The sequence below is a fragment of the Henckelia pumila genome, chromosome 2, assembly GCF_033568475.1.
Source record: "Henckelia pumila isolate YLH828 chromosome 2, ASM3356847v2, whole genome shotgun sequence".
NCBI lineage: Eukaryota > Viridiplantae > Streptophyta > Magnoliopsida > Lamiales > Gesneriaceae > Henckelia > Henckelia pumila.
In genome coordinates this window covers 163,945,982-163,965,380 of record NC_133121.1, presented here as the reverse complement: position 1 = coordinate 163,965,380, position 19,399 = coordinate 163,945,982, and the positions used below count along the sequence as shown (strand labels likewise).

General features: G+C 38.1%; 2 protein-coding genes across 2 annotated transcripts; both read left to right on the top strand.

Annotated features, from left to right (window-relative positions):
• The first annotated feature begins 2,382 nt into the window (after positions 1-2,382).
• Positions 2,383-3,759, top strand: LOC140878844 (uncharacterized). The gene has a single exon (XM_073282470.1). It carries the CDS (start codon positions 2,383-2,385, stop codon positions 3,757-3,759), a length of 1,377 nt encoding a protein of 458 aa, XP_073138571.1.
• Positions 3,760-3,923: 164 nt separating this feature from the next.
• Positions 3,924-5,355, top strand: LOC140878843 (uncharacterized). The gene is made up of 3 exons (XM_073282469.1): positions 3,924-4,273; positions 4,536-4,911; positions 4,996-5,355. Exons 1-3 carry the CDS (start codon positions 3,924-3,926, stop codon positions 5,353-5,355), a joined length of 1,086 nt encoding a protein of 361 aa, XP_073138570.1.
• Positions 5,356-19,399: the final 14,044 nt, after the last annotated feature.

The window sequence follows — 19,399 nt, the reverse complement described above, 5'->3', positions numbered from 1 at the left end:
ATGGATATGGTGGTCTCTAGCACCATGGAACATCTGGAAGAGGCTTATAGGTTGATGAAATCGGCCATGGGTTTTATGCGAGGTGAGATGAGCAAAATTAAGTCTGGTGGAGAATCTGTTCCTAAGATTACTGTAACTCAGGAACCAACAGTGAATCCAAAGAAAGTTGTTGAAGAAAGCCATAAACCTAATGAAGGTGGTGGTTCAAATGGAGGGTCCCCGGCAGGTGATTTTCGCCACCCTGGGCACTCTGGTTTTGTGCATAAAAGTGAAAGGTATACTCCTCCTCATCGAAGGGAAGAAGAACTGTGGGGTAGAGTTCCTCCAAATCCACGAACCAATGGAAAAGGACCTGTTATTCAAAGCTTTGCAGTCACAAATCCAGGAGTTCAGCCTGGATTGTATGAAGAACCATTCGTTCGCCCTTATCCCATGATGAAAGCTCGGGGGGCAAGCACTTATCACCACCCTTTGAATGGGCCAGTACCAATGGATTAGGACCTGTTGAGGGAAATGGTGCAGGATCTATATGGACATTGGATTAGGCCAATGGTTAGGCCAGAGTTCCACAAGCCTTATCCAGAGATCATTGACATTAATAATCCTTATCCCAAAGGGTTCAATGTACCTGATTTTACATTGTTCTCAAGGGGTGATGATCAATCTTCTACAAAACATGTAGCATGGTTCACTATTCGATGTGGCATGCTGGCTAACTATGAAAATTTCCCATTTTTCAAAATGAGGTTGTTCCCGAATACTCTTACCGGAACATCTTTAACATGGTACACTCAGTTGCCGAAGAACTCTATTTTTACCTGGCATGAGTTGGAAAAGTTGTTTCATACTCAGTTCTACCGAACTGAACCAGAGACTATTATTGCTGATTTATCCCGATTAATTCAAAAATCTGGAGAAACAGCATGGTTGTTCATTGAACGGTTCAAGAAATTAAAAATTCATTATAAGTTGTTCCTTCCAGAACCTGAATTTGTCAAATTGGCTCAAAGAGGATTAGACTTTGAGTTGAGGAAGAAGTTCTAGGGAACTGAGTTCCATGATTTCTATGAATTGGCCGCGAAAGTGGCTGAATATGAAGAGCTCCTGCAGGAAGAGTCTCGAAAAAAGAAAACTACAGTTGGTTCTTATTATCAAGACATGGAGAATGTTGCATTGGCAGAGGTTGGTAAGTCAGGATCCTTTGTATGCCCGTCTTTAAAGCACAAGGAAGGAGAACCAGTGAAATCAGATTCCTCAATGATGCAAGGTCAGAATTCCATACAGTACACATTTGATGTGTCAAAAACAGAGGAGATTTTTGATTTCTTTGTCAAGGAAAAGTTTATCACCTTTCCAGCAGATCATCATATCCCAAAGAAAGAGGAATTGAAAGAAAAAGAATACTGTAAGTATCATAATTCTTTTAATCATATCACCAATACTTGTTGGGCTTTTAGGAACATCGTCCAAGACAGGACTACAAAGGGAATACTGAAGTTCCCTGAGAAGAAAGATACCATGTTGATAGACGAAGATCCTTTCCCTCCAGTGGCTCAAGTGAATGTCAGTACTCCGGATCTCAGAAACATCATTAACCAAAAAAGAGAGTTTCGATGAGACAGAGAGGTGCATATGAGGAAAACAGTGAAGCAAGGTTGGGTTCCCAAAGATATGTTGTTTGAGGTCAAAGCAGAAAATTACAGAGATAAGCCCACTTGGTGTAGAAATAATGACAGGATTCAGGAATATAAAGAAAGAACCATGGCCGATGGGCCAAGGAATTCTTTCTATAGTTCCAGACGAACGCGTTCAAGGGCCAACAAGTGGTTTCCACGACCGATAAGAGTACATCATCAAACCAATAGACCATTGTACACGAAATTGAACCATGGTCAAGAAACTCGAGATTTACGAAAGGATAAGCCGAGATTTTTTGTTTCACCGAATGTGCAACCTGAAGGGCAGTGGCAGTTATTGCATCACAAAAAATTTCCCTTGCCACTTACAAGAACTCAAAAAAGAAGGCTTTTACGAGAGAAGGCAATGGCACGTAGAGCCGAAGAAGGACCATCTATACCAAACAAAAGTAAATTTGGTAGAAAATCAACTGAAGATAAAGAATTTGAGGATGGTGATTTGCTGTCTGATGAGGAACCAAATATCAAGAAACAAATTAGTTTCCATGTAGGCGAATTCACCATATCGGTGGATTGTGCCACTGGATCTGTGATTTTGCCTGATATGTTTAAGTCCAAGGAAGAGCCTGTTGATCGAGTGGGCTTAATGCAGGAAGATGTTTCTAAAGAACCATGCCATGGGGTTACTATATAAGAAGAACCACATAAACCAAAGAGAGTGGTTATTGAAAAGCCTGCTATTGAGATGACCAAGCATATCAGACCTCTATATATCAAGGCACATGTGAATGGTCACCCAATATCAAGGGTTTTAATTGATAATGGTTCTGTAGTGAATATCTTACCATTAAGGGTGTTCAAGAACCTTGGAAAAGAAGAATCTGATCTTATCCCTACGGAGGTTTCTGTAACAACATTCACCGGTGAAGCCACTAAGACTATTGGAGTATTCCCTGCAGAAGTTTTGGTGGGAAGTAAAACGTCGATTTCAGCATTCTTTGTGGTAAATTCTTTTGCCAATTTTCAGGCTTTGTTAGGCCGAGATTGGATCCATGCAAATCATTGCATACCTTCATCAATGCATCAGTTCCTGATGTTTTGGATAGGAGACGATGTGGAAGTTGTACAAGCAGACTCCCAACCTTTTCAAGCGAGTTCTAGTGTGGTTGAATCCAGATATTACAATGGTGATTTTGGACCAATTAAGTTCTATGGAAAGAACAAAAGTGGCCAACCCAAATCCGTGTATATGGAGACACTAAAAACCAATGAAATGTTTGATATAATTCTCAAGACTACGGTCATTGCGCCTCCTAGGCCTATGATGATCGAGTTCCATCAAGTGGAACTAGAGGTGGCTGCAACCTCCATCAGGAAAGCCCAGGTGCAGCAAACAATTGACTTGATACGGGATAGTCTACTGTGGGAAGTGAATGGATCGGAGATTATTTATGAAGAGGAATCTAATTCTTTTGAGGAATTACAGCTGGGAGATCTTGCATATGCACCATCACAGTTAGAGGATCACCAACCTCAAGTTCAAGATCCCTTAGAGGAAGTGAATTTGGGTGACTTGGATAATCCAAAGCCTGTGTATATTAGTGTTTTGTTAAGTGATGAGTTGAAAGTCAAAATGAGGAAGTTATTGGCAGAATTCAGAGATTGCTTTGCTTGGAGTTATGAAGACATGCCTGGTTTGGATCGGCACTTGGTAGAACATCGACTTCCTATCAAAGATTATTTCAAGCCATACAAACAACCATCAAGGAAAATGTCTAAAGAAGTGGAAGCAAAGGTGAAGGATGAAATAGAGAAATTGGTGAAAGCAGGATTCATTAGACCAATCAGATATGCAAAGTGGCTCTCAAATGTAGTTCCTGTGATAAAAAAGAATGGAAAACTGAGAGTTTGTATTGATTTTAGGGATCTTAATAGAGCCACTCCAAAAGATGTATATGTAATGCGAATAACTGATATGCTCGTCGATTCGGTGGCCAACAACGAATTGTTGTCATTTATGGATGGTTATTCTGGGTATAACCAAATAAAAATTGACGAAAGGGATACCTCAAAGACTGCCTTTAGGTGTCCAGGTGCAATCGGCACTTTGAATGGCTTGTGATGCCATTTGGATTAAAGAACGCTAGTGAAACTTATCAAAGAGCAATGAATGCAATCTTTCATGATATGATAAACCATTTTATCGAAGTGTACATTGATGATATTATAGTCAAATCGAGAAGAGCAGAGGATCATTTAGCACATTTGAGAAAGATTTTTGAACGGATGCGGAAACATAATCTAAAGTTGAATCCAATGAAGTGTGCCTTTGGAGTTAAAGCTGAGAACTTCTTGGGTTTTTTGGTGCACCAGCGTGGTGTTGAAGTGGATCAAAATAAGTCCAAAGCCATTTTCGAGGCTAGGCCACCGAAGAGTAAAAAGGAACTACAGAGGTTCCTAGGCCAGGTAAATTACTTAAGAAGGTTCATTTCAAACTTTTCAGGTAAAACTAAAGAGTTCTCTCAGCTATTGAAGCTCAAGGAGTCTGAAAAATTCATGTGGGAGGCTCACCATCAAGAAGCTTTTGAAAGGATAAAAGAGTACTTATCTAAACCACCAATATTGATGCCTCCAAGGTATGGAGTTCCTTTGAAATTATAAATTTCAGCCGCTCCGGAATCAATAAGGTGTTTACTAGCCCAAAACAACGAAAGCAAATAAGGAGCAGACTATATATTATTTAAGTCGTTCACTCCATGAGGTGGAATGTAAATATTCTGCTATTGAAAAATTGTGTATAACTTTGTTTTATGCATGTACCAAATTGAGGCATTATTTAATTCAGTCAACTGTATTTGTTGTGTCAAAAACTGATTTGGTCACATACATGCTTAATAGACCTGTGTTATCAGGTAGAATTGGTAAATGGTCATTAGCATTAACAGAGTTTACATTGATTTACTGTTCTCAAAAATCCATAAAGGGACAGGCCATCGCAGATTTCTTAGCTCACCATCCAGGTTTTGATGAATTAATATCGGAGGAGGTGGAAATTCCTGTGTGTGGGATTGAAGAACCACCATGGACATTGAAATTTGACGGGTCCAGCACTGAAGGAACTGCAGGTGCAGGCATAGTCATTATATCTCCAATCGGGGTGAAAACAGCTTTATCCTTTAATTTGGATTTTCCTTGCACTAACAACCAAGCAGAGTATGAAGCATCGGTGATTGGCCTAGAGATTCTCAAAGATTTTCAAGCAAAGAATATCCAAGTAAGTGGAGACTCACAGTAGTACTCCGACAAGTAGCTGGAGAATATAAATGCGCTATCCTATCATTGATCCCATATTTTGCAGCCGCTACCCAACTGGCTGATGATTTTTGACGAAATAAATTTCCAGTATGTACCAAGACATCAAAATTGGGAGGCTAATGAGCTAGCTCAAATTGCTTCGGGGTTGAGATTGTCTGAGGAACTCACTCATAGATTGGTGTTAATTCAGAAAAAGAATCATCCCTCTATTATCCAAAGGGGGTTACAGGTAGAAACGTTTAATTTGGATGTTAATCTGGCAGGTGATTGGCGATACGAACTAAAAGAAGCTTTAAAATGTCCTGAGAAGTCAACTCCTTATGGTTTAAGGATGAAAGTCCTTAATTACATATTGGTGGAAGGTGATTTGTATAGAAAAGGCATGGATGGGTTGCTGCTATGATGCATTGGGTTCCCCGAGGCAATAAAGGTCATGAAACATGTTCATGAAGGAGTATGCGGTGCACATCAGTCAGGAATTAAGATGAGATGGCTCGTGAGGAGACATGGGTATTATTGGCCCTCAATGTTGCAGGATTGCATTAGATACTCTAAAGGATGTCAGCCTTGCAAAAAACATGGCAATATCCAACGGGTTCCTGCTGATGAAATATATTCTATTATAAAACCATGGCCATTCCGAGGTTGGGCTATGGATTTAATTGGGAAAATTTATCCATCTTTATCTAAAGGCCATAATTTTATTATTGTGGCTACTGATTTATTCACTAAATGGGTGGAGGCAATACCACTGAAAAAGGTGGAACAGAAAGATGTGGTTGATTTTATCAAGGAACATATCATACATCAGTTTGGTATACCAAAATCCATTATTACCGATCAAGGAACCATGTTTGTAGGGTCAGAAGTTAAAGATTTTGCAGCAGATTATGGTATAAAGCTACATTGTTCTTCACCTTATTACCCTCAGGCCAACGGGCAAGCCGAAGATTCTAACAAAGTGTTGATAAAGATTTTGCAGAAAATGATGGAGGATAATCCAAGGGATTGGCCTAGGTTGTTTTCCGAAACGTTATGGGCATATAGAACATCAAAGAGAACTGCTACTGGGGTAAATCCTTTTGCGTTAGCTTATGGGCACGAAGTTGTGTTGCCTATGGAAATCATGGTTCCATCATTACGAATAGCTATGCAAAATCACTTGATCCTAGAGTTTTACAATGAAGCTATGATGACCGAACTAGAAGATCTCAATGACACGCGAATGCAGGCTCTCAATAGCCTCATGCTTCAGAAAGAAAAAGTGGCTCGAAGTTACAATAAAAGAGTTAAAAGGAAATCATTCCATGAAGGGGATTTGGTTTGGAAAGTTATATTGCCTGTAGGAGCTAAAGATAGAGAATTGGGAAAATGGTCTCCAAATTGGGAGGGACCATTCAAAGTTCATCGAGTTCTGGACGGGAACGCTTATTGGCTGGCCAGTATAGAAGGGGAACCTCACAAAAGATGCATCAATGGTAGATACTTGAAGCAATATATTCCTAGTACGCGAGAGGAACATGCACCTTAAGTAATGTAAGTGGCTGCAAGAGCCACATTTGTAATTATTAGGCTAAATTATGGCCGAGTATTTTTAAATAAATAAAACGGTTGAAAATTTGCAGAAATAATTGCATAAAATAATAAGCGATAAGTGGTTAATCAGGCCATTAGTCTGAAGCAGAAAAGAAATGAGAATGTTTAGGAACAAACATTTGAAAAGGTTCTAGCAACAAAAAGTAATATTATTTTCTCCATGAAACAATAAAGTTAACCCAGTGCGGCTGCCAATTCTTCCCACTTTTGCTTACATTCTAGCTGCGTGGACATGGATTCATTCAAAATTGTGTTCCATCCTTGGTACTCAGCTTTCTGATTCACTAGTTGGCTCCCAGTGTTACCAATCTCTTGGTCGGCCGACAATATTTGTGCCTTGAGAGATTCACCTTCCTCCAGTAATTGCACTCTCTTTACTTCACAAGCAGCCAACTCCTTATTCAAATGCAATATTTGTTCTTCCACAGTATCAAAATTCTGACCCACATCAATCAGTTTATTGACATTTCTTTCCCTCGCTTTCTTGAGATTATCCCAAATCTCTTTAGAGGTCCTGAAAGTTTCCAATTTGGCCGAGAATTCTGTACGCTTGCTCACAGCATCTCGGGCCTATGAATGGATAGAAGGCAAAGAATGAGAAGCCATACCTAAGGGGGATTCAGAAAACCCTTGGGAACTCTGAAGTAAGTGAAAATCCGTCAGAAGCTCTTGATGTTGTTGGTCTGTTAATGCGAATAAATCCTGAATGATTAAGGATTTGATGGTGGTCATAGCATGACTGACGGACTCTATGCTGGGATATAGTGGAACTTCAGGAATGAGTTCACTTTTAGTATCTTGAAGAAAGCTGAAGTCTAAGTCCATCGTGACAGAAGGCAGAGTGCACATTTGGATCCGCTGAGAGGAATAATCCTGCAATAAGGTACCAGGAGATAGTGAAATACTGACAATAGGCACAAGAATACAGTTATAAGCAAATTATTACCGTGAAAATAGTTGAGGCGGTGACTGTATTGGAGACTTGTGCAACATGAGGTGCATGACCAGGAATACTTAGTTTGATAGGAGGAGCTTTAGAGGAGATGCCAGTGATGATTTGTGTCGCAATGATGTTCTCAGCAACATCAGCAGGCGTTTAGTGCTTTGTGGGGGACGCTGCATCTTTTAGTGGCATATAACTCCGGGGCTGAACTACTTCAACAGTTGATCCAAGAGCATCAACGTTGAAGGGAATTGAGGAGACATATATGGTATCATCTTCTTCTACATCAGCAGGAACCTCAAAACTACGTGAGGGTTGCATGGCAAATCTTCGTGATACACGGGTACTTTTTCTGATTTTGGTAGGGGGAGATTCTTTTGGCGCTCCACCACCCATAGTTTTCAATTTTTTGGCAGAAGTTTGAAATTCAAAAGAAAAGAAGGTAATGGTAAGTATGCAAACTAAGTTTAAATTCCAGTTCAAAGGTTGTAAGGTTACCAGGAGGAATTGTTAAAACAATAGTAAGAGCTTGGTATTTGGGAGTCCACCATGACTTAAAAGGAACAATGCTATCACGAGCCACTTCTTGAATTGGAGCTTGAAAAAAGGATCCCCATACCACGTTTAATTTGGCAGTTGCCAAGGAGAAGCAACGATCAACTAACTCATCCCAAATGTTCTCAGGTAACTGTTGCGGGAAGAAAAAGTGGTTCTCGGGTATAGTAGGGGGAAAACCGAATTGTCGAGCCACGATCAAGGGATTATATATCTCAAAAGGGAGTGTTGCATTATCATTGGCTAAGGTACCACTGCTAACCAAAAACTTTAAATGAAGGCAAGAAATTCGTATTTCTCAACTTGTGAAAAAGACTTGTTTTGGTGAGACATAAAACGCAGGATCCAAGGAGAATTTGCCGTGTTGAGAACCACTGACAAATAGTAACAACTCCTTTCCCCAAGGGTATTGAAGAAAGTCATCAAGAAATCCTTAGAAACTATGGTGATGCAGTAGGATAGAGCGTTAATGTCAAAAGGATTAATGCTAGTGAACGGAAGGTTCCTAATGTCCGAAAAATAGGAAAAGATCCATAACTGCAAGAACCAGCATATACCTTGAAGTTTACGGAGGGGAGTATTTAGTACACTCTTAATCAATCCTCGGTAGATAGACCCCAAGAAAATGACCCCTAAATTAACAACGTTTCCAGTACTCATCAGACGTGCAAGGGACAAGTATTTCGTGGATGGACGACCAGAAGCGGGACAGAACAAGAATTTACAAATGAGTACCCACATAAACAAGATATGCTCCTCAACATTAGGGGTATCAGACAAGGTGCACCAAGTTCCTATTATAGAGGCATAAGAAGTATAGTTCAGATACTCGTCTGGAAGATTGGGAACATCCTTAATTGAGATGACACCTATTAATTCTAGACAAATGATCGGAATCCTCAGTAAACGAAGGATGTCATGAAGGGTAATGGTCATTGGTCCACAAGCAAATATGAAGGAATTACAAGAGGGAGCCCAAAAACGGAGTGTGGATTTTAGGAGATTGGTTTGTAATGGGAACGGGCCTTTCGTAACCTGAATGAAATAATACAACCCTTGGGATTTCCAGATATCACCAAAATAAGGTTCCAGTTTATCAATCCAATCTACCCATTCGGGGGAAAAACAGGGCCGGGATTTGAATTTAGCCACTTTGGCAGGGGGTTGTACAGAACTTGTCAAAAGTAATTAGGAGGCCGATAAAGAATCAAGAGGAAATAGGTTGGAAATGATTGTTGGTGGTAGGGGAACCTCTACATAGGGAGCATGGGTTATTGTAGCCAAAGCCTCAACACAGTTAGGTTTAACAGAAAGGGGATTTGGAGGCTTGAGAGGAATGAAAGTCAAATTAAGAAAACAGGGGTGCCAAAAAATCACAATAACAATGACATTAATCGTGAGCTCAAGGAGAGTGAACATACCTAATGACCTCTTTTTCCTCAGGAGCATCCGATGAACTGTCAGGAGAAGAAGCCATAGAAGAAAAGGAGGAACTACTGCACAAATAAAAGGTGAATCAACCCATTCAATGGTATTTTTTTGTTGTGTATGCAGGTTTTAACGGACAAACAAACAAAGGGGTATCAACTTACCAGTCGGAGAAGTAGCAGGAAGTCAGACAAAACCCTAGGCTATCAATGTGCTGTAGGGAGCAAGGAAATGAGATCCAAAATAAGCTCAAAGTAATTACTCGGTGAAGATGAAGAGTCCTAAAGAGAGAGAGAGACGCGAATATCGGAGGAACAATAATGATAATGCTGAGATGACGTGATCAGGTGATTCAAAAATTGAGGAACAGGATCATTGATGTTCTTTTTGAAAAATCACAAAGCTTATCCGAGTTAAACCACTTTGGTGAAGTTGCACATCCCAACTGCTAGGATTGAGTTCATTATCCAGTTTTGATGGCCCATTGGGCCATCAACCTGCAGGGAGAAATTGTTAGCCCATAAAATAAAATATTTTAGGAATCCGAGTTCCTTGGCCCAACTCCTAAAAAACCGTGCAGCCCAAGTGTTTCTGCCCATCAGAAATGAAACCTAAAAATGGAAAATCCAACGTCAAGAAGTGAAAGGAGGAGTTACGTTTGAAAAGTTTGACCAAGTCAGAAACTATTTTTGAAAAGGGAAGAGGAGAACGTGGCCCATTATGAGAAATCGTGGAGTTGGAAGTTATGGAATTGGAGACAAAAAAACCATCGGCAGAAGGAAAAAGGGGACATACAACATCTCATCAAAAAACATGGCTTCCAAAAGCTCTGTATTTTCAGCAATATTTTTGCAAATTTCAATCTTTATCATTAGTTCTTTGTAGAAACTATCAGTGCTCGTATATAACATTTTCGCTGGGTTCCTTGAACTTTATTTTCAAAGCTTTATTTTGTAATTATTATGACAAACACTAGTCATTTAGAATTTTTAGTAGCAATGAATTCATGTTTAGTTGCTATTATTTTGTTTCATTTTGGTTCTTTGGCGTTTTACCGGTGAACTTGAGACCGACGACGAAATCGGAACTCATTTTTGCTTGGTTTTAGAATTTAGATTTTTATTTCTTTTTATTTTATTTGTTATTCATATTTGGCAGTCACGTACCTGGCACGCCTGCAATCAACCTGCTCGAGCCAATTTTTGTGTGCAAACACCTATAAATCATTTTTTTGCTTCAAACATTGATTTATATTTCTCCAAACATCACAAGCAAACCCATCTCTCAATTTATTATTAAAATTATATGAAAAATTAAAAAAAAACATATAAACTAAACTTACGTTTAATTTATATTACTTTATCTAATTTTAAAAAATCTTCTCAATACCATGAATTTATTTTTTGATTCTTCTCCATAAAATTTTTATTTACTTTTATCATTCTTTATACACTATTAAAATTATTTTTACCAAAATATTGTATTTTAATGAGTAAATTAATATTTAAGCATTCTATATTTTTAAAAATTTAATTTATGTTAATTACATGAAAAACAAAAAAGTTTAGTATTGAATTTTATTTTTCATTTTTGATAATTTATTTTAAAATTATAGTCAATAAATTTTTATTTTATGTTATATTAAATAAGTAATATTGCATTGCATGTTAGAATATATTTGAAAATATAATTACTATTATTTGCATCTTCTTTTGTTTGTGAAATGGTAATAATTTGTTATAAAAAAGGTATTTCTTCATCAGTTTTTAATCGTATTGTTACGTATTAATAACATCAATATAATTTGGTTTATTTTTAAATAAAAATTTCTTTTGTTTTTATTAAACGTGTTAACGATTTTCTTGAAACTCGTGATATGTCTGTTTGATGGATTCATAACAAATAATTTTAAGCTGATTTTATTTTGAAAAAAATATTTAAAATAAACATATTAGGATATGTAGATATGTTATTTTCGTCAATAAAATATAATTTTAATTTTTTTATATTTGTTTGTAAATATTTGATTATCGTCATTTTCAACATCGTTTAAGTTATAAAATCTATAGAATTCCATTAAAAATATCTATAGAATTCTACAAAAAAGTATGCAGGAATCCATAAAATTATTTTTACAAATATGTGACATTATATAAAAGTTAATAAATATTTATCAACTCCACAAAAATCTATCATTTTAAAAAGCCACTAAAAGTAATTAAAAGTTTGAATTGAATACACCCCAGTAATATTTAAATTTGTAAATATGTGTCTCATTCAGTTGGGAATCAAATGTATCTGTGTTTAAATTAGGTCTCAACTCATAGTGGGCCTCAGAATCAGAAAGGTGTTACAATATTCTGTGATTCACAAAGTTCTATACATCTATCAAAGAATTCCATTTTTCACGAAAGGACAAAACATATAGATGTAAGGTTGCATTTTGTGAGGGACATTGTATCAAAAGGATTAGCTAAAATTCTGAAGATTGATACAAACATTAATCTAGCGGATATGTTGACAAAGGTAATACATGTTAACAAGCTCAATCAAGCATTGAGATTGCTACAGCTTGTGGAGTAATCTGAGTTAGATTGAAATGGGAACTCATTGAATTCACATGATAGCAACCGAATCTGTCAAAGGTGGAGATTTGTGGATTATAATATTGAATTGGGAATTAGTTGCAATCAATGGCTCAGATTAGTCAAAGGGATTCAAGAGGTAATCCAATGGCTTAGATTAGCTCGGTTAGTTAAGGCAGTTAATTAGTTGAGTTAGTTTAAGTAGGACTTGATCCGAGATTAATCGATAAGTGAGATAGACTCAAGAACTCTATGCGCTTCTTCTACCTGTGGTGATTATTCGTTTATATTCTCTAAGAGCACTCAGAGACTCTCTTCTGGATAAAAGATTGAAGATCGAAGGGTGCCTGATTGGAGCTGTAACTTCGGAGAATTAGTCCTTGCTGTTCTTGTTTGTATTAGCCATATGTTTCTGATGTAGGTTATGGTTAAACAAGTCAAGAGGATTGTATTGAACTGATTTGCATTGATTCTTAGTGAATTAATATGGGTGGAATCCCAGATCCTTGTATGTAGGATTGATCTCAATCCGAACCAATTAATTCCTTGAGTTCTTTTTATTTTCTTGCACTTGTTCTTATATTTTGATTGTTGCTTGTTCATCGGTGAAGCTGTATTTTTTGCAACCTGCGTGTGGGATATATATTGGTTTTCTTGTGCTCTGATTTTCAACAAGTGGTATCAGAGCCTCAAGATTAAGATCTTGGGGCCCAAGGATCCGGTTAGGTGTTCTACTCTATCTCGGCTTCACTGTCACTCGATAATATCTTCAATTACCTTGAGTGAATTATCTTTGAAAAATGTCTACTGGCCAGGGATATTCTTTAGCGATGCCTACATCAAGGTTTGAAGTGGAGAAATTTGATGGGAAGAATGACTTTAATCTATAGAGGGAGAAGATGATAGCGCACCTGGGAAACTTAGGATTAGATGAAGCACTGAAGGGAGAATCAAAGATTCTAGACACAACCGAGAATAAGCTTGAAATATTCAAGAAGGCTAGAAACACAATTGTTCTTAGCCTAAGTGACCAAATTCTTAGGAAGGTGGTAAGGGAGAAAATGGCAGCTGACATGTGGCTCAAATTGGAGCAATTATACATGACAAAAGCGTTGCCGAATATGATATATCTGAAGCAAAAATTCTATAGTTATAAAATGAATGAAAATAAGTCAATTGATGAGAACATTGATGAGTTCACAAAACTGTTATCAGATCTTGAGAACATGGATGTGAAAATTGATATAGAGGACCAAGCTATTTTCTTACTTAACTCCCTGCCGAAGGATTATGACCAATTAAGAGATACCTTGAAGTATGGAAAAGAAACTCTTACTCTTGAAGAAGTAACAGGGGATGCTTATTCCAAGGAACTAGATTTGAAGGCAAATGTAAAGCCTCAAAAGTCTACTGGTGAAGGTCTAAACATAAGAGGGAGGTCACTTGAGGGGAAAGGATCTGAAAATAAATGGAGATCAAGGTCAAGATCTAAGTCAAGACCAAAGAGAACATGTTGGTCTTGTAAGAAAGAGGGCCATATCAGAAGGTTCTGCCCTTCAAGGAAATTTAATCAAGGACAGGAGACTGCTCCTGTCACAGATGCGGCAAATATCCTTGAAGGATATGAAGAAGCTGAAGTTTTGACTATCTCCACTGAAGATCCTAAGGAAGAATGGATACTAGACTCGGGATTTTCTTACCACGTGTCTCCCAGAAAAGATTGGTTCACTGAATTCAAAGAAGTAGATGCTGGCTATGTACTTCTTGGGAACAATCAATCCTATAAAATAAAAGGGAATGGTTCTATCAAGCTGAGAATGTGGGATGGTTCTATCAAGATCTTAACAGATGTGAGATATATTCCAGATTTGAAGAGAAATCTAATCTCTTTGGGCACTTTAGATCACAAGGGACTTAACTATAAAGCTCAAAGTGGCACCCTCAAAGTAGTAAAGGGATCACTGGTCATAATGAAATCCAATCTAAGGCATGGATTATATGTTCTTCAAGGAACATCTCTGTCATAAGAAATCAATGTGACTACATTTGACAAGAATCATACTAAGTTGTGGCATCAAAGGCTTGGCAATATGAGTTTAAGAGGATTTCAAGAACTCAGTAAACAAGGATTTCTGGACCAAAAACAGATTACCAATTTGAAATTCTGTGAAAGCTGCGTCCTTGGAATAACTCATAGATTGAGATTCAACACAGCCTCTCACAATACTAAATCCACTCTGGATTATATACATGTTGATCTTTGGGGCTCTCCACAGGTACCTTTATCCCTATCAAAAAGTCAGTGATAAGTGTATTTTATACACTTAATTAATTATGATTTTAATTGTTAATTGTTGGTTTCGAGCAGATTTATGTGTGTGTTTTGTTGTTTTTGTGTTCATAGGGAATTATGGACATTTGGTGGAGAAAATAAGAAATTAATGGAAAAGAAGAATTATTGTGGAAGAAGAAGAAAAGTGTGTGAGAAAAAGAATAAAAGAAAAGAAAATTGAAGAAGAAAGAAGAAAAGGAACGTACAGAGAAGAAAAGAAAAGAAGAGAAATGTTATTGGGCTTTCCTTTGGACTCAATTGTTAGCGCTAAAAGAAGCGCTGAAGAGAAGAGAAACAAGAGCAAACGCGCTACATTGGTGAAGATTTGAAGATTCAAAGCAGAGGTGTATGCGCGCCCGCGTGTGATGTTTAAGCACCCGCCTGTCGTTGTTAATGTTTTAATCGGGAAGGAAACTTTTATATTTTAATCGGGAGCCGCCACACACATATCTACGTACATCAGAGATCAGAGGCGTGATCGTGGGATTTCTTGAAGGAAATTCTGTGCTTAACTTGAAGAACGAAGACGGAGATCGATAGTCCGGACACGGCGTCGACGACGGATTTGTTTTTTACTTTTTATTTAATTTTGAATTTATGTTGAATTTTCTGAACATGTTTTGTTTTATTCAGAATTTTATTATGAACTAATTTTTTATAGTCTAGAGGTCGGATGAAACCTGGTGTAGACGCTTTCATGAATTTTTGATTTTATTGAATTGAGTTTCTTCTACATTAATTGTTTTTCTATAATTGATTGTCTTTTCAATTATCTGATCAATAATTGATTTGTAATATTTATTTGAAATCTGGCACTCGGGAGAGGAGATTTTGAATAGGACCAATAGAAAATACACTGTTAATTATTTATATCGCTCGGGAGAGTGTATAATTTTAACAGAGCTTTTAAAAAAAACATTGTTTTGAATTGATCACTGCAAGTAGATTCTTAATAGGGATATTGGAATTGAATTGTAGTTGATATATTTTATTCGGCACTCGGGAGAGGAAATAATACACTTAAGTGTTCTTGGCTATTAATTGATTGAAATTCATGTAGATTAATTAATTAGGATTGATTGTTGTTGAAACCAGGTGAAATCTAAACCTCTAGACCATTTTTCTCTGATTGATTTTTATCTGAAAGTTGTGTGTGTGCTATAAAATCATCTGATTATTTATTTTTCTGCAAAATTATGAGTTATTGATTTTCTAGATAAAATTTAGACTATTTTAATTAGAAGCACTTAATAATTTCATTTTACTCTCTGAGGGAACGATACTTGATTCATTCACTATATTAAAACTTGACACTCGTATGTTTGGGAGGAATTTTCACAAGAAGTTTTTGGCGCCGTTGTCGGGGAGTAAATTTTGATTATTTGTTAGTATTGTTACCAATTAGTCTAGATTTTAATTTAGAGTTTTTTATTTTATTTTTAAGTTACTAATTAATTTCTTCTTATTTTTATTGCAGTTTATGCAACGATATCAAAGTGCAAATTCTTTACTGTTTGATCCGGAGATCGAGCGCACTGCACGTGCTTTAAGAAAAATTAGAAGAGAAGAATTAAGGAACATGGCTGAAGAAGAAGCACAACAAGCTCCTCTGGTGCCAATTAGAGACCACTTCAGACCGACGATCCAGGCTCACTATTCTGGAATCGCTCGAGGGACCATTAACGCCAATAATTTTGAACTGAAGCCGGCATTAATCAACATGGTGCAATCAAACCAATTCAATGGAAGCGCCACTGCTGATCCTCACCTACACCTACGCACTTTCTTGGAGATAACCGATACGGTAAAAATTAATGGTGTGTCTGAGGATATTATTCGCTTACGCTTGTTTCCATTTTCTCTCAGGGGTCAAGCAAGAAGTTGGTTGCAGTCACTTCTTTTAGGGAGCATCACTACATGGAAGGGGATGGCAGAAAAAATTCTTGCAAAATATTTTCCTCCTGCCAAATCCACCCAACTGAAGATAGAAATCAGCACCTTCAGGCAGATGGACACTGAACAGCTATACGAGGCATGGGAAAGGTACCAAGAATTACTTAGACGTTGTCCTAACCACAATTTTGCAGAATGGGAACAAATCGAGTGGTTTTACAACGGACTAAATGCGCCTACAAGGATGAATATGGATTCTACGGCTGGAGGTACTATATTTGCAAAAGACCATGTACAGGCCTACAATATGCTGGAACAGATGACAATCAATAGTTTCCAATGGCCATCTAAGCGTATGAGAGTCAAGAAGCCAACTGGAGTGTATGCAGTGGATCCTCTCACATCCATCACCGCTCAATTATCTACACTGACTACACAGGTAGCTTCTTTGAATAAGATTAATGTTGCAGATTCAATTGGAGTCGAATGATCACATACCCCGGAGGAAGTTAATTATATCAATCCTAATGGCTACCGAGGTTATGGAGCTTATAGAGGTAATCCTGTCTCTAATACTTATCACCCTAGTATGCGTAATCATGAAAATTTTTCTTATGCTAACAATAACAATGTGTTGAATCCTCCTCCGGGATACAACACAATTAAGGGTGAGGGTAAGCCTTCTTTGGATGATGTTGTTAGTACCTTTCTGCAGGAATCAGGTAAGAGGATGGCGAGAACTGAGTCTCGTCTTGACAGATTGGAGACACATGTGGTAAATATGGGTGCCATGATGAAATCCATGGAGACTAGCATAGGGCAATTGGCGAACGCACTGAAAGACAACAACCGCGGCCAGTTCCCTAGAAATACTGAGGTCAATCCCAAGGAGCAATGCAATGCTATCGCGTTGAGGAGTGGGAAGCAAGTAGATAGAGAAGAGTGCCAAACTAAGAGCAAGACACCTGAACAAGCTGTTGTTGAAGAGAAGAAAGTTGAGGAGAAGGAGATTGAAGCTGAGCCAAAACCGATGTACAAACCTCCTCTTCCATATCCGCAGAGGTTCAAAAAGAAGGCTCTTGATGAGCAGTTCTCCAAATTCTTGGAGATTTTCAAGAAGATTCATATCAACATCCCCTTTGCTGATGCTTTGGAACAAATGCCGAACTACGCAAAATTCATCAAAGAGGTGATGTCCAAGAAACGGAGGTTGCTAGAGAACGAGGTGGTAAATCTAACTAAAGAGTGCAGTGCGGTGCTACAAAAGAAGATGCCACAAAAGCTTAAGAATCCACGGATTTTTACTATTCCTTTCACAATTGGTTCTTCTTATTTTAATAATGCACTTTGCGATTTAGGAGCTAGCATTAATTTAATGTCTTTGTCTGTTTTCAGGAGCTTAGGACTTGGTGAGGTAAAGCCCACATTGATCGCTTTGCAGTTGGCTGATAGATCTATTACATATCCGCTTGGAATCATTGAAGATGTTTTGGTAAAAATAAATAAATTTATTTTTTCTGCGGATTTTGTTGTGCTAGATATGGAGGAGGATACAAATATGCCACTGATATTGGGGAGACCATTCCTGGCCACTGCGGATACCAAGATCGAGGTAAAAAAAGGTGAATTGTCGATGGGTGTGGAAGGCGAGAGAGCAATTTTCAACATATTCTTGAAGACGCTTAATTCACCCATCGAAGATTTATGCTCAATTGAGCCGGTTATGAAGTTAGAGGGTTGTCAAAGAGCTGATTTTGCGGTTGATTCATCGAAGGAGAAAGCGCCAAATTTACCACCAAAGAAGGCCACAAAAAAGAGAGCGAAATTTAAAAGACGGTTCGTGGAATTTATTTGGCGAGTGAAAGAGAAAGGAAAGACTTAACACCGGTGAAAGTCGGGCTGACGACTCTAAACCAAGCGCTTTTTGGGAGGCAACCCAAATTTATTTTCTTTTTATTTTCTTTTCTATGATTATTAAATTTATGCTTTATTTTCATTTTTGATTTTTGATTGCAATTTTTTTGGGAATTTTGGAGCTTAAAATTATTAAATTTTTTGAATTTTTCAGGAGTTTAGGAATTCTGGCAGTAGCTCATGCGCGCCCGCCCATCCTTCTAGCGCGCCTGCCTCTTCTCTACGCATTGATGCAAGCCCAACCGCGCATGAACAAGCACAAACGTGCTCCTCTTTTGCGCCATCCTTGTGCTAACAAGAACCTCATTAGCGCACCTACCAAGCTCTAACAATTCCCCAACCGCGCTAAATCCAGTGCAAACGATTCCTATCTGCGCAGAACCCTTGCGCAATCGCGCATCCTCAAGCAATCCATCTTGTGCAAAGAACCTCATCTGCGCTTCTTTTAAGCGCAATCGTGCCTCCTTTCTTGCGCAAACGCCACTCTTTTTGCACTACAACATGCGCAAACGCGCGTTTCCAAAGATCACTTCCATGCGCAAACAAATCCCCAACCGTCCAGCCACCATGCGCTATCGCGCTAACCATCCAATCCTTGCGTAAACCAGCTCCCTTCTGTGCCTCTTCATGTGCAAACGCGCCTCAAGCTATCCCCACAGCGCAGAAAACATGCGCCAACAGCTGCTACTCCTGCGCAAACGAGAATACCAACAGCGCAGCCATCATCTGCACTTCCAGCAGCTCTTCCATGCGATCGAGATTGCATCCTCAATTCCACCTGCAGCCTTTTCATGTGTTACCAAGCCCCGAACAGCTACAATCATGTGTGATACAGCTCTCCAAGTTACTTTGGATATTCATGTTGCGCTTATTTATCCACCTCTTCCCCGATGATCTGCGGTTGAAAAATTTCTTTCCATGAATATGAAGTTTATAACGCCGGGTACTGATGCTCGGTGTCGAAGGTAAATGTCCCATGTTCTTTTTATTGTTTTTTATCATTAGGGACAATGATTACATTATGTTTTGGGGGGGGGGGGGGGGAATCAGTATTTGATATTGTTTTTTTTAGGTTGAAAGTGGAGTTTTGAGTTTTATTGGGTGCTTCATGGATAATAATTTTTTTTGAGTTTAGTAGTGTTAGTTGAGTTGAATTGAACTGAGCCAAGAAATAATTGGATGCATGGCCAATGATGAAAAT